This window comes from Anabrus simplex, chromosome 1, assembly GCF_040414725.1.
Source record: "Anabrus simplex isolate iqAnaSimp1 chromosome 1, ASM4041472v1, whole genome shotgun sequence".
Taxonomy (NCBI): domain Eukaryota; kingdom Metazoa; phylum Arthropoda; class Insecta; order Orthoptera; family Tettigoniidae; genus Anabrus; species Anabrus simplex.
In genome coordinates this window covers 1,598,345,569-1,598,360,293 of record NC_090265.1, presented here as the reverse complement: position 1 = coordinate 1,598,360,293, position 14,725 = coordinate 1,598,345,569, and the positions used below count along the sequence as shown (strand labels likewise).

Below are 14,725 nucleotides of genomic sequence, written 5' to 3'. Positions count from 1 at the left end.
CAGATGTCTGTGCGAAATCGGTACGAGTCACTCCAGGTAGAACAACAGAGGGAAGATGAGGGACAGGGAACTGTTGCTGAGATGTGTGGAAGTAGGAGGAAGGGAAAAGGTAGGAAAGGAAAATGTAGAGTAGAGGATAGGAAAAGACAGGTGGAACAGGGTCATGGGAAGGAGAAAAGGGAGGAGGAAGTAGCTTCTGCAGCTATCAGGAAACATAGGGCTGACCAGGAGGGGAGGGGATCAAATGAGGTGGATAGGGTTGAGGCTCTGGTCATGGGGGATTCCATCGTTAGACACGTAGGGAAAGTGTGTGGGGGAAAGGGAACCAGGGTAGAATGTTATCCAGGAATTATGTTGAGACAGATGTTGAGGAAAGTAGAAGAGAGGGAGGAGGGGAAGGAGAAGGTGGTAGTGTTTCACGTTGGTACCAACAACGTAAGGCAAGCTGATATAAGTACCAACATAGTTGGAGATGTGTGGGATCTGGTAAATGCAGCACGGGTGAAGTTTAAGAAAGCGGAGATTGTTATTAGTGGAATAGTGTGTAGGAGGGATACTGACTGGAGGGTGATTGGGGATTTAAATGAGACTATGGAGTGGGTATGTGGGGAAACTGGGAGTGAAATTTCTAGATCCTAATGGGTGGGTAGGAGATAGGGATCTGCGCTCAGATGGCCTTCACTTAAACCGCAGTGGTACGTATAAGTTAGGAAATTTGTTTGGAAGGGTAATAGGGAGGTACATTCAGGGAAACAGGGTGGCGTAGGGAGCGGTGATAAGGGAACAGGGAACTGGAAATCAAGTGGGGATGACACAAAATTGTTAGTGTTGAACTGTAAAAGTATTGTAAAGAAAGGAATAGAGTTAAGTATTTTAATAGATATATATTTACCAGATATTGTAATAGGAGTTGAATCATGGCTGAGAAATGATATAATGGATGCAGAAATTTTCTCACGGCACTGGAGTGTATATCGTAGAGATAGGATAGGAATGGTGGGAGGGGGAGTATTCATTCTGGTGAAAGAAGAATTTGTAGGCTACGAAAAAGTTAAAGATGAGACACATGAAATTCTAGGTATAAGGCTCATTGCTAAAGATAATAGGCAACTTGATATATTTGGAGTGTACAGACCGGGAAAGGGTAGCACTGACGCGGATTCGGAATTATTTGATAGGATAGTCGGCTATGTGGGGAACGACATGGAAAGAAATGTGATTGTAGCTGGAGGTCTGAATTTGCCAGATGTCAATTGGGAAGGAAATGCCAACGACAGGAAGCATGACCAACAAATGGCAAATAAGTTAATATGGGATGGACAGTTGATTCAGAAAGTGATGGAACCAACCAGAGGGAAAAATATCCTGGATGTGGTGCTGATAAAACCAGATGAGCTCTATAGGGAAACTGAAGTAATAGATGGTACTAGTGATCATGAAGCTGTTTTTGTCGTAGTCAAAAATAAATGTGATAGAAAGGAAGGTCTTAAAAGTAGGACTATTAGGCAGTACCATATGGTTGATAAAGCAGGCATGTGGCAGTTTCTAAAAAGTAACTATGATTGGTGGAAAACGGTACATAAAAATGTAAACAGACTCTGGGATGGGTTTAAAGAAATTGTTGAGGAATGCGAAAACAGGTTTGTACCTTTAAGGGTGGTAAGGAATGGTAAAGACCCACCTTATTATAATAGAGAAATAAAGAGACTAAGAAGGAGGTGCAGACTGGAAAGAAATAGAGTTAGAAATGGCTGTGGAAGTGAGGAGAAATTGAAGGAACTTACTAGAAAATTGAATCTAGCAAAGAAGGCAGCTAAGGATAACATAATGGCAAGCATAATTGGCAGTCATACAAATTTTAGTGAAAAATGGAAGGGTATGTATAGGTATTTTAAGGCAGAAACAGGTTCCAAAAAGGACATTCCAGGAATAATTAATGAACAAGGGGAGTGTGTATGTGAGGATCTTCAAAAGGCAGAAGTATTCAGTCAGCAGTATTTTAAAGATTGTTGGTTACAAGAAAAATGTCCAGATAGAGGAGGAGACTAAGGCCAATGAAGTATTAAAATTTACATATGATAACAATGACTTTTACAATAAGATAAAAAAGTTGAAAACTAGAAAAGCGGCTGGAATTGATCAGATTTCTGGGCATATACTAAAGACAATGGGTTGGGATATAGTACCATATCTGAGGTACTTATTTGATTATTGGTTGAAGGAGATATACCAAATGAATGGAGAGCTGCTATAGTAGCCTCTGTGTATAAAGGAAAGGGTAATCAACATAAAGCTGAAAATTACAGGCCAGTAAGTTTGACATGCGTTGTATGTAAGCTTTGGAAAAGCATTCTTTCTGATTATATTAGACATGTTTGTGAAATGAATAACTGGTTCGATAGAAGGCAGTTCGGTTTTAGGAAAGGTTATTCCACTGAAGCTCAACTTGTAGGATTCCAGCAAGATATAGCAGATATCAGGGATTCTGGAGGTCAAATGTACTGTATCGCGATTGACCTGTCTAAAGCATTTGATAGGGTGGATCATGGGAGACTACTGGAAAAAATGAGTGCAATTGGACTAGACAAAAGAGTGACTGAATGGGTTGCTATATTTCTAGAAAATAGATCTCAGAGAATTAGAGTAGGCAAAGCTTTATCTGACCCTGTAATAATTAAGAGGGGAATTCCTCAAGGCAGTATTATTGGACCTTTATGTTTTCTTATATACATAAATGATATGAGTAAAGGAGTGGAATCGGAGGTAAGGCTTTTTGCGCAGAAAATCATAATGGTGTTTATGAAGTCCATAGTTATGATAGGAAGATTGGTGTTTGGTGTACTGTTAGTGCAAAATGAATAATTGGATCTATCTTTTCAAGACGACAGTAAATGCAGAGAGGTACTTAAACGACATTTTGATGCCATTCTTCCATCAGTTCAATCAATCATTACTGATCTGCATTTAGGGCAGTCGCTCAGATGGCAGATTCCCTATCTGTTGTTTTCCTAGCCTTCTCCTAAATTATTTCGGAGAAACTGGAAATTTATTAAACGTCTCCCTTGGTAAGTTCTTCCAATCCCTAACTCCCCTTCCTATAAATGAATATTTGCCCCAGTTTGTCCTCTTGAATTCCAACTTTATCTTCGTATTGTGATCTTTCCTACTTTTATAAACGCCACTCAAACTTATTTGTCTACTAATGTCATTCCACGCCATCTCTCCGCTGACAGCTCGGAACATCCAAGACGATTTTGTATTGATTAGGTGGTCTAATATATAACTTAATGTTATTATTTCAATCAAATATCAATACGGACCAAAAATGATATTTATTACATGTAACATACCACTTAGTCGAGCAGCTCGTCTTCTTTCTCCCAAATCTTCCCAGACCAAACTTTGCAACATCATTGTAACGCTACTCTTTTGTCAGAAATCACCCAGAACAAATCGAGCTGTTTTTCTGTGGATTTTTTCCAGTTCTTGAATCAAGTAATCCTGGTGAGGGTCCCATACACTGGAACCATACTCTAGTTGGGGTCTTACCAGAGATTTATATGCCCTCTCTGTACACCCTTACTACAACCCCTAAACACCCTCATAATCATGTGCAGAGGTCTGTATCCTTTATTTACAATCCCATTTATGTGATTACCCCACTGAAGATCTTTCCTTATATTAACACCCAGATACTTACAGTGATCCCCAAAAGGAACTTTCACCCCATCAATGCAGTAATTAAAACTGAGAGGACTTTTCCTATTTGTGAAACTCACAACCTGACTTTTAACCCCGTTTATCATCATACCATTGCCTACTGTCCATCTCACAACATTATCGAGGTCATTTTGCAGTTGCTCACTTCTGATTCCACTCCTTTACTCATATCATTTATATATATTAGAAAACATAAAGGTCCAATAAAACTGCCTTGAGGAATTTCCCTCTTAGTTATTACAGGGCAGGATAAAGCTTTGCCTACTCTAATTCTCTGAGATCTGTTTTCTAGAAACATAGCAGCCCATTCAGTCACTCTTTTGTCTAGTCCAATTGCACTCATTTTGGCCAGTAGTCTCCCATGATCCACCCTATTAAATGCTTTAGACAGGTCAATTGCAATACAATCCATTTGACCTCCTGAATCCAAGATATCTGTTATATCTTGCCGGAATCCTACAAGTTGAGCTTCAGTGGAATAACCTTTCTTAAAACTGAATTGCCTTCTATCAAACCAGTTATTAATTTTGCAAACATGTCTAATATAATCAGAAAGAATACCTTCCCAAAACTTACATGCAATGCATGTCAAACTTGCTGGCCTGTAATTTTCAGCTTTATGTCTATCACCCTTTCCTTTATACACTGGGGCTACTATAGCACCTCTACATTCATTTGGCATATCTCCTTCAACCAAACAATCAAATAAGTACCTCAGATATGGCCTCCTGAAGGTATCACCACCTTGACGAAGGAAAAATACATTTTGCCGGGTGTTTGGAGGCTTGCGTGTTCAAATGATCCTTAAGGCTATGCCGGCGGGAGCACATGCTCCTGGTAGGGCCACGCAAGCCGGACAGGTCTAAGGTGATGATCCAGACTAAGAGTGATATCCTGGTCCTCAGGTCGGGGGTTGGGCATAGGGTTAACTTTCCTACCTTTAAAAAGACAAATGTTATGGATACCTTAAGACATACTACAGGAAAAGCGGATAACTTGGTGATGACCCGGCGAGAAAAACGGTTTAAGAGAAGGAAAAATAATATCATAATAGCAGCATGGAATATAAGGACATTAAAGAGACCTGGCAAGTTGAAGAAATTAATGAATGAACTGGATAAGTATGGAGTGAAAATAGCAGCATTGCAGGAGCTAAGATGGAAGGGGCAAGGGATGATAATGTCTGGTCAACATATCCTGATGTACAGTGGAGGAGAAGAAGGCAGTAATGGCACAGGATTCCTCATACAAAGTCTGTAAAGCAAAGCGTGATTAACTTTACTGCAATCAACGATAGGATGTGCTCTTTGAGACTTCGAGCAAAGTTCTTCATTGTTACAATATTTTGTGTGTATGCCCCTATAGAAGAGGCAGAAGAGGAGGAAAAAGATGCATTTTACACCAAATTGAAGGATGAAATTAACAAAGTTCAAAGACATGACGTGAAAATGATCCTTGGAGATCTAAATGCAAAGATTGGAAGAGAAGAGGTGTATGAACACATAGTAGGGAAAGAAGGCTTGCACGAAGTCAGTAATGATAATGGTGTGAGACTTATTGACTTTGCGAGTGGGAAGCAGATGATAATCGAAAGTACTTGACAACCGCGGAAAAACATAAAGAAGGAGACATGGATATTACCAGATGGTGTAACAAGAAATCAATAGACCATGTTATCATAGACAGGCGGCATGCATCAGACATCATGGATGTTAGAAGTTGTAGAAGTGCTGATGCTGATTCAGACCATTATCTTGTAAGAATAAAATACAGACAAAAAATAGACTTGGCAAGGACAGGAAAAGTAAGAAGAAAGACAAAGCATAATGTAGAGGATCTGAAAAACGAGGAATTGAAAAGAAAAAAAAAAAATACAAGAAGAAAATAGCAGGATCTTTGGAAATAAGAAAGGAGTTATGGGAGAAAAGAGAAGTGGAAAGTAAGTAGGAGATACTGAGAACAGTTATCAGTGAAGTTGCAGATGATACTTTGGGGAGGAAGGAACGTGTAATGGTTTGATGAAGAATGCTTAACACTAATTCAAGAGAGGAATGAAGCTACTTCAAAGGAGGACAAGGCAAGCAGTGGAAGAGTACAGAGAGAAGCGGAGAAGAGACGATAAGATACCGTATCTAGAACAAAAAAAGAGAGCTTTTGAGAGAAAGAGAATCGAAGAACTGGATGAAATGAAGGATAGAAATGAGGTACGAAAATTATTTGCGAGAACAAAAGATCTTAAGAGAGGATTTTAACTAAGAGCTGTTTTCTTTAAGGATGAAGATGGAAACCTCATCAGTGGCAAAAGCAAAGTGCTCAAAAGATGGCTGGAGTACTTTTACAAGGTACTCAATGGAAATAATGAGGATGATAGAGAAGAGGAAAACATCAGTGATGATGGGGAAGAAGGAGAATTGAATGAAGAGTTAATAGAGCAGCCAGATTTATAAGAGGTCAGAATAGCAATTAAAGCATTAAAGAGTAACAAAGCCCCAGGTGAAGATGGGATGGAGACAGAACTGTTGAGGTACGGGGGAGGAGTAGAGAAGGCTGTTCATAAGTTGATAAAGGAGGTTTGGGTGAAGGAGGAAATGCCCAAGAATTGGACATTGGAGATAATATGCCCAATACATAAGAAAAAAGATAAGAGGCAGTATGCGGAAATTACCGAGGGATTACTGGATGGAACTTACAAGGTTTTCAGTAAGATATTAGCCTCAAGACTGGAACCATTGATGGAAAGGATCCTAGGAGATTACCAGGCAGGTTTTAGAAAAAGATCACTCTACACTGGATCAGATTTTTATATTGTGACAATTACTGGAGAAGTTGTATGAGTATGACAAGCAGCTGCACCAGCTGTATGTTGATTTTAAACAGGTATACTGCAGTTTAGATAGAGGCAAAACTTATAAAATTATGAGAGAGTTTGGAATCCCAAGGAAATGGCTTAGGTTGACAGAAATGACCTTGTAAATAACAGTATGCAAGGTGAGAGTGGAACAGGATCCGTCAGAGGCATTTTTAGTTGAAAAGGGGCTGAGACAGGGGGATGTTCTCTCCACACTCCTATTCAGTTTAGCACTGGAAAAAATAATACGCCAACTACCCATCAACCCAGGGGGAACCATCCTAAACAGATTAGTACAAGTGATAGCATATGCTGATGATGTGGCAATTATTGCATGAAACGAAAGAGCTCTTGAAGAGAACTATGCTTTGTTAGAAGAGGAAGCACGGGACTTAGGGCTAGAAGTGAATATAAATAAAACAAAATATATGAAGATGGGAGAGTCAGAGGGAACAAGAGAAAGGACCACAGTGAGAATACATGGGAAAGAATATCAGAGAGTTACAACTTTCAAATATCTAGGCTCAGTAATAACAGCAGGCTATAAAACCTCTGTGGAAATACAGGAAAGGATAAAAGTGGGAATCAATGCTTTTACGCCTTGCAAAATATGTTTAAATCCAAGAATGTCAGTAGGAATACTAAAATAAAAATATACACAACAGTACGAAGACCTGTAGTGATGTATGGCTCAGAATGCTGGGTGATGACTACTAGAGAAGAACAGTGGTTGTTATGGTGGGAAAGGAAGATATTGAGAAAGGCCTTTGGAGCAGATAGAGATCAGGATGGATGGAGAATGAGGACAAATGCAGAGCTGCAAGGATTGTTTGGCCAGCCAGATATTGTTGTTAAAATTAAGCAGGGAAGAATTCAGTGGGCTGGTCATGTTCAGAGAATGGCAGAAACTAGTACTGTCAAAAAAGTCTTTATAGGAAAACCGGAAGGAAGAAGGAAGAGAGGAAGGCCCAGGAAGAGATGGATTGATGATGTTGAGGATGACCTTAGAAAGATGGGAGTTAAAAGCTGGAGAAGGAAAGCCGAGGACCAGGACGAATGGAGGCAGGTGATACAGGAGGCCAAGGACCTACATGGACTGTAGCACCGACCAGTAAGTAAAGATAAAGATAATGGGTTGGGATATAGTACCATATCTGAAGTACTTACTTGATTATTGTTTGGTTGAAGGAGCTATACCAAGATCTCTCTGGATATTTTCGTGCTGCCTCGCCTAATACAATATGAGCGATTTTGCCACTTATTGAAGGATGGATGCGAGAAGTTCAATAATGTTTTGGCTCAAATTGTAAGAGTAGTATTTCCATTCTGTTTGCTACACCTATTCCCTGAACTTTATATATTAATGTAATTCAATCTTGTTTTAAGGTAGAGATGGTGACGCAGACCCCTCGAAGTACAACAGTCATGGCTGTGCGTGATTCAGAACTAGCAAAACTGCCTGAGGGATTGTTTAATGCTATTAAACTACGGTTTCCTATAGTAGTTACAAGGCTCATCAACCTACTTGGTCATCGCATTTTAGGTTTGTATTTCTGTTATTTACTTTTCTTACATTCATGTAATTGAATTTACTTGATTTGTTTGTTTGAAAAATTTTGGAAAAATGAGAAATTTGGTGTTATCAGTGTTGTTATGAACATCTATGTATATAAAATAACTTGTCCTGACTGACTGACTGACTGACTGACTGACTGACTGACTGAGTGATTCATCATCGTCGAGCCAAAACTACTGGACATAAAGAAATGAAATTTTGGGCATAGATTCATATTAAGACATAGGTGCTCGCTAAGAGAGGATTTTTGGATATTCCGTCGCTAAGGGGGTAAAAAGGGGGGTGAAATTTTAAAATGAGTGTATCTATATCTCAAAACTTTTAAAATTTACAGATGTAAAAATTGGTATTTAGAATCTTCATTAGAAATAAAGAAACACGTATTTTTTTGTTTTCGGAAAATCCCAATAGGAGGGGTGAAAAGGGGTGAAAAATGGGTTGAATGCCTTTAATGAAGATACTTGTATCTCAGAAACTGAAGATATTACAGACTTGAAAATTGGTGTTTGGGATCTCCTTTAAAAATAAAGAAACACTATTTTTGTGTTTTGGGATAATCCAATTAATGGGGGGGTGGGGTGAAAAGGGGGTGAATTTTTAAAATGAGTGTATCTATATCTCAAAACTTTTAAAGCTTATAGATGTAAAAAATGGTATTTAGAATCTCCTTTAAAAATAAAGAAACGTGTATTTTTTTGTTTTCGTAAAATCACTATAGGAAGGGTGGGAAAAGGTGAAAAAGTGGTTGAATGCCCTTAATGAGGCTACTTATATTTCAGAACCTGAAGATATTATAGACCTAAAAATTGGTACTTGGGATCTACTTTAATAATAAAGAAACAGGTATTTTTTCATTTTTGGAAAATCCAATTAATGGCGGTTAAACAGGAGTGGCAAATTGGGGTGAATTTTTTGAAAGACTATATCTACAGAATATCTGAGAAACGTAAAATGTTACAGACGTAAAAAGTGAGCATTTGGAATCTCCTAAAAATGTAAAGAAACATAGGTAATTTGTTTTTGGAAACTCCACTTAAAGGGAACTAAAAAAAGTGTAATTTTAAAATGAGAATTTCTACAGTATATCTCAAAAAATTGAAAATGTTACAGAAGTGAAAAATGGTATTTTTTTATCTCTATTTAAAATAAAGAAACGTGTATTTTTACTTTTCAGAAATACCACTTGGGTGGGGGGTAAAAGTGACTGAAAATGGTGTTCAATTCTTTTAATGGGCTACTGATATCTCAAAAATGAAGATGTTACAGACGTGAAATTTGATATTTGGAATCTGCTTTAAAAGTAAAGAGAAACACTTATTCTCGGAAAATCCAATGGGGGGGGGGGGGGGGGTGAAAGAATTGAAAAATTAATTGACTTAATTGTATGAGAATACATACATCTAATAAAAACTAAAGTTGTTACAGACGTGAAAACTGGTATTTGGGTCTCCTTTAAAAACAAAGAAAAACACGTTTTGGGGGGGGGGGGACCATCTTGGGGGGTGGGAGTGAAAAGGGGTTGAATTCCTTTCATGAGGACACATAAATCAAAAACTGAAGAAGTTAGTCATGATAATTGGTATTTAGAAGATCCTTTACCATTAAAGAAACAAGTATTTTTTGTCGGAAAATTCACTTGGGGGGGGGGGGAAGTGAAAGGAAGTGAAAAAAGTGAATTATTTTTATGGGGATACTTATATCTCAAAACTGAAGGTAATAGACGTGAACATTGGAGTTTGGATTCTCCTTTAAACATAAAGAAACACGCCTTCTTTTAATTATTTTTTTTTTGGGGGGGGGGGTTAAATAACCTTAACGGCGGTGGGGTGTAAAAGGAGGTGAGACCAATTGATTTTACTCTTCATAATGTACTTATAAGGAGCCTCCGTTGCTCAGGCGGCAGCGCGCCGGCCTCTCACAGCTGGGTTCCGTGGTTCAAATCCCGGTCACTCCATGTAACATTCGTGCTGGACAAAACGGAGGCAGGACAGTTTTTTCTCCGGATACTCCAGTATTCCCTGTCATCATTCATTCCAGCAACACTGTCCAATATTTTATTTCATTTGTCATTCATCGATCATTGCCCCAGAGGAGTGCTTCGGCAGCTGGCACAATTCCTATTGTCGCCGCTAGATGGGGCTTTATTCATTCCATTCTTGACCCTGTCGAATGACTGGAAACAGGCTGTAGATTTTCGATGTACTTATTCTGATCATAAACCTCTTAGATTATAGTTGATCCTCCTCGCATATAAATAACAATTTAAACACATTTGAAATAAACGATAGGAATGAGATTGACCGTCAAATTGTTCACCTCTATAATAAGGTCAATAATGCACAGAAGTATGTCATTCGTATCACCAGAAATCCCGCACACTTGCCTACGCGCGACAGTGGTGCTGGTCACATTGTCAACAATGACAACAAGGACAATGGCAGCAGATGTAATTACCGCCAAGTAGCGGTCTTGCATCTTGCTGTGGGGTCCAGAACATCTATTATTATAATAATAATAATAATAATAATAATAATAATAATAATAATGTACTGAACTGTTGTCAAATGTGCAGACTGCACTGGAAACGGGTTCTGGACGGGGTAATGACTAAGAATGCAGTCCGGCCGCGGTTTCAGTACCGCCAAGGCACCCAAGACGACACCACGCCATATCTCCTGAAGGATTTGACCCATATTAAATATGCTTATAGGAAAATATGGCAAAGATGTAGGGATCCAACTGACCGGGTGGAATACCTGGACCTAGCCCAGGAAGTACAAAATCGATTGCTGGAAAGAAAGATTGAAAAATGGTAGGAAACTTGCAGTAATCTATTAAAAAACGATTCAGATTGCGAATTTTGGCGGATTCTCACAGAAAACGAGTTGGATCGCGATTTTCGGCGGAATATATATCTAAAACAATAAGCATTCAATTATACATTTCAGTATAATACCGTAGCGAAGCACGGGTATCTTGCTAGTATTTTAATATTTGGAGACTTCAATACTAATTTACTGGAACAGGCTGGAGATACAAAAGAACTGTTAAGTATTTTCCACACACGTGACATGACAGTACTTCCACTAAAACCGACAAATCATACCTCATCTTCACATACACTAATTGAATGAATGATCACTAACAACCCACAGAAAATAGTATCACATGGACTGATCCCTACCCCTAGCATATAGACACATGACTTAATATACTTGTCTTAGGGCCTGTACTACGACAGCCAGATAAAAGTGTGGTATAAATTTATTTGGCAGTTTGGACATTTATTTGGAAGTTCGGTTGAAACCGCGTACTATGACTTTCGTTTATGTGCAATCTGGGAAAACATTCTCAAGTATAGCTATGCCGAAGTTGGAGAGGCTGTTAACGCTCTTATCTGTGACTTAGCTCTTATCGGGGACGCTACTGTAAAGAATCAAGATGGCTACTCATGAAGATGAATCTACATCTGCATGATGCTGTGCGAAATTAAGTTGTTACAATGTAATTTATGTCATGCTTCCTGTCCAGCTATCACAGAATTCTTAAAAATTTCCCAATCTAGTAAGTTGTTGCTACTGAGTATATCAGTATTACACAAGCATTCAGTCGCAAGCTTCATGGGTAGCCGTGGTCGTTAGGTCATCAAAGTTTGCTGTTAAGTAGTTTTTCGTGCGTTCGAGTCCCAATAGTCTAAACATTTTTTTACCTTGTAAATGGTAGTCGGTAGGGTACTAGAGGTGATAGTATACATTTCCTAACCATTAAAATGCGTCTCAAAAGCGTGGGTTCTATTCCAAATCTATCCGCGACGCACATATGGAGTAAAGGTATACGACGTTGTTTATGGCAATTCGTCTGTCGAATGAAGATGTTACGAAGGCTATATTTCTTTTACTTCATAACAACTTGCTACAAAAGTATTTACGCTAAAGTGAGATAAATGCTTGCCAGTTACTATTCTCACATTGTATTGAAAAGAAAGAAACTAACTACTTATTCAATGAGGAAACAATAAATTGAATTAATAATAAAATTAATGATCCCACGCTGCATCAGTGGCATTAATTACGAATATAAACTTTACTTTCGTCGTAACGCGCAACCTCGTAAATAGTACTAGACAAAAAAGATACATAACCTGAATCTTAACTTTTGTGTCCAGGTTACATTTTCAGTCTTTTCATTTTCTATAACAGTTTCAGTTTCGTTATACAGTTAATTAATTTTAACATGTCTTCGTATGTGTATATTTCAGTCCTAATTCTGTTTTTGATCTGGACTTCCACATTATAGCTTAATAAGAGTCTGATATTGGATTCTAGTAATACAATTTCAAAAGGAATAGAGCTAAACAAACAAAAACACCAAGGAACATGTACGGTATACCTCCGCGCTAAATTTCACTATATTTTCAGTAACCTTATTATCAACCCAATAAAAATGTTACTACATCTTCCGCATTACAATCCCGCCGTTAAAATCCGTTGGTAGTACACAAGAAAATATTTAACTACTAGTTTGCAAAACTGCAGCCTATGTATCTGGCTGTTTATCTGACAGTCGTAGTACAGGCCCTTACTCGCTCAAAGTACCCAAGTATAAGTCGAGATACATCACATTCTGGGACATTAAACATATAAACGTAGATCATCTAAAAGTTGATGCCTTGAATAGTCCTTGGGATGATGTAAAAAATATAAACGACATCGATAAAAAAGTTGAAACTTTTAGTTCACTTATACTTGGTCTCCATGATAAACATGCAGCTAAACATACAGCCAAAGTCTCCCTACCTCCTTCTCTATGGCTGACTGATGACATTGAACAAATGATGTCTCACCGTGATGCGTGACACCGGCTCTAGAGACGCACAATCTCTCCTAGTGCGCTTGAACGGTATCGGACACTTCGGAATAGAATTAAAGTAATAATTTGAAATAAGAAATTTTCTTTTTACAATTACCTGGCTGGAAATTTAAATGTGTCAAACACTTGGAAATCACCGGGCGAGTTGGCCGTATGGTTAGGAGGGAGCAGCTGTGAGCTCGCATCGGGAGATAGTGGGTTCGAACCCCACTGTCGGCAGCCCTAAAGATGGTTTTCCGTGGTTTCCCATTTTCACACCAAGCAAATGCTGGGGCTGTACCTTAATTAAGGCCACGGCCGCTCTCTTCCCATTCCTAGCCTTTTCCTGTCCCTTCGTCGCCGTAAGACCTATCTGTGTCGGTGCGACGTAAAGCAACTTGTAATGAAAAAGGTTTACACTTTCCAATATAAAGCCCTTTCTTCTTCTTGTTTCGTATAAGCCAGCTAAGGTCCACAACATTCAACTATTGCATTTTGGAATGGGCTTTGATGTTTGCCCAGTAGTTGCGCATCCTCAGACTGTGTTGCTCCTTCCTCTTCTTTGTCCAAAGGGCACCAGTCTTCTTTGTTGGTAGTCTGTCCTGGAACCTCTTCTGTTTAAGCATCTTCCTGAGTGCTGTCCGATCCTTTAAGATTCCTTCTGTTATTCCCAGTTCCTGTAGATCTTTATCCACTTCGATCAACCATGGTGACTTGGTCTTCCTATTTTGCCAGTAGCTGAGAATCCGGTTGGTCAACCTGGTAGGATGCATCCTGTAGACGTGCCCATAGAATGCTAGGCATCTCTTCCTTGCTACATTCGTTATCCTTTCACAGTACTTGTAGAGCTCATAAAGCCCTTTATGTATACATATATACATAAACACAACTGCCTATTACTTTCGTAGCATTTTTTCAGTTATCTGGCGCATACTGAAAATCTGATCCTGAGAGCCCCTCTGTGGTCTGAAACCACACTGGTTTTCATCCAACTTCCTCTCAACTACTGATCGCACCCTCTCTTCAGAGATGCCAGTGAATACTTTCCCTGGTATTCTAATCAATGAGATACCTTGATAGTTGTTGCAATCCTTCCTGTTCCCTTGCTTATAGATAGGTGCAATTATGGCTTTTGTCCAATCTGAAGATACCTTGCCAACACTCCATGCTAATCTTACTACTCTATGAAGCCATATCATCCCTTCCTTCCCATTAAACTTCACCATTTTAGGTCTAATTTCATCTATTCCTGCTGCTTTATGACAATGGAGTTTATTTACCATCCTTTCTACTTCCTCAAGTGTAATTTCACCAACATAATTTTCCTCCTCCCCATGAGCTTTGTAACGTGGACACAATTAGATGGGATCAAATTAACACTGTGACGGGGCAAATGACATATAAATGGCACAGTGGTAGTTAAGAAAAGTACACAATAACGTACCGGGTGACAGATAATTAATAACACAATAACCGTAAGGATCACAGTGCACATATATCAGGCAAGATAAAAATTAACACACACTGTGTGATTACACTGACATCCAGAAAATCAAACAATAAATTGCAACACAGAGTCACTACACCCGAAGCAGTAAACTAAAAAGGAATAGAAATAAATTGGTACAAGCAAAAAGCAAGGCAACTTACCTCAAAGGGGTAAATGCGTGAAGAGCGGCTTATAGTGGGTCATTGCAATCATGACCATGTTTTATTCAAAAATCAGAATTAAT

At 38.8% G+C, this 14,725-nt stretch overlaps 1 protein-coding gene across 4 annotated transcripts in view; it reads left to right on the top strand.

Annotated features, from left to right (window-relative positions):
• sws (patatin like phospholipase domain containing sws) overlaps window positions 1–14,725 on the top strand; it is an 874,342-nt gene that overhangs the window by 376,292 nt on the left and 483,325 nt on the right. For all 4 annotated transcript variants that reach the window (XM_067138236.2, XM_067138235.2, XM_067138234.2 and 1 more), the window contains exon 15: window positions 7,955–8,111. In XM_067138236.2, coding sequence (XP_066994337.1) covers window positions 7,955–8,111 — 157 coding nt within the window. The remainder of the gene's footprint in view (window positions 1–7,954; window positions 8,112–14,725) is intronic.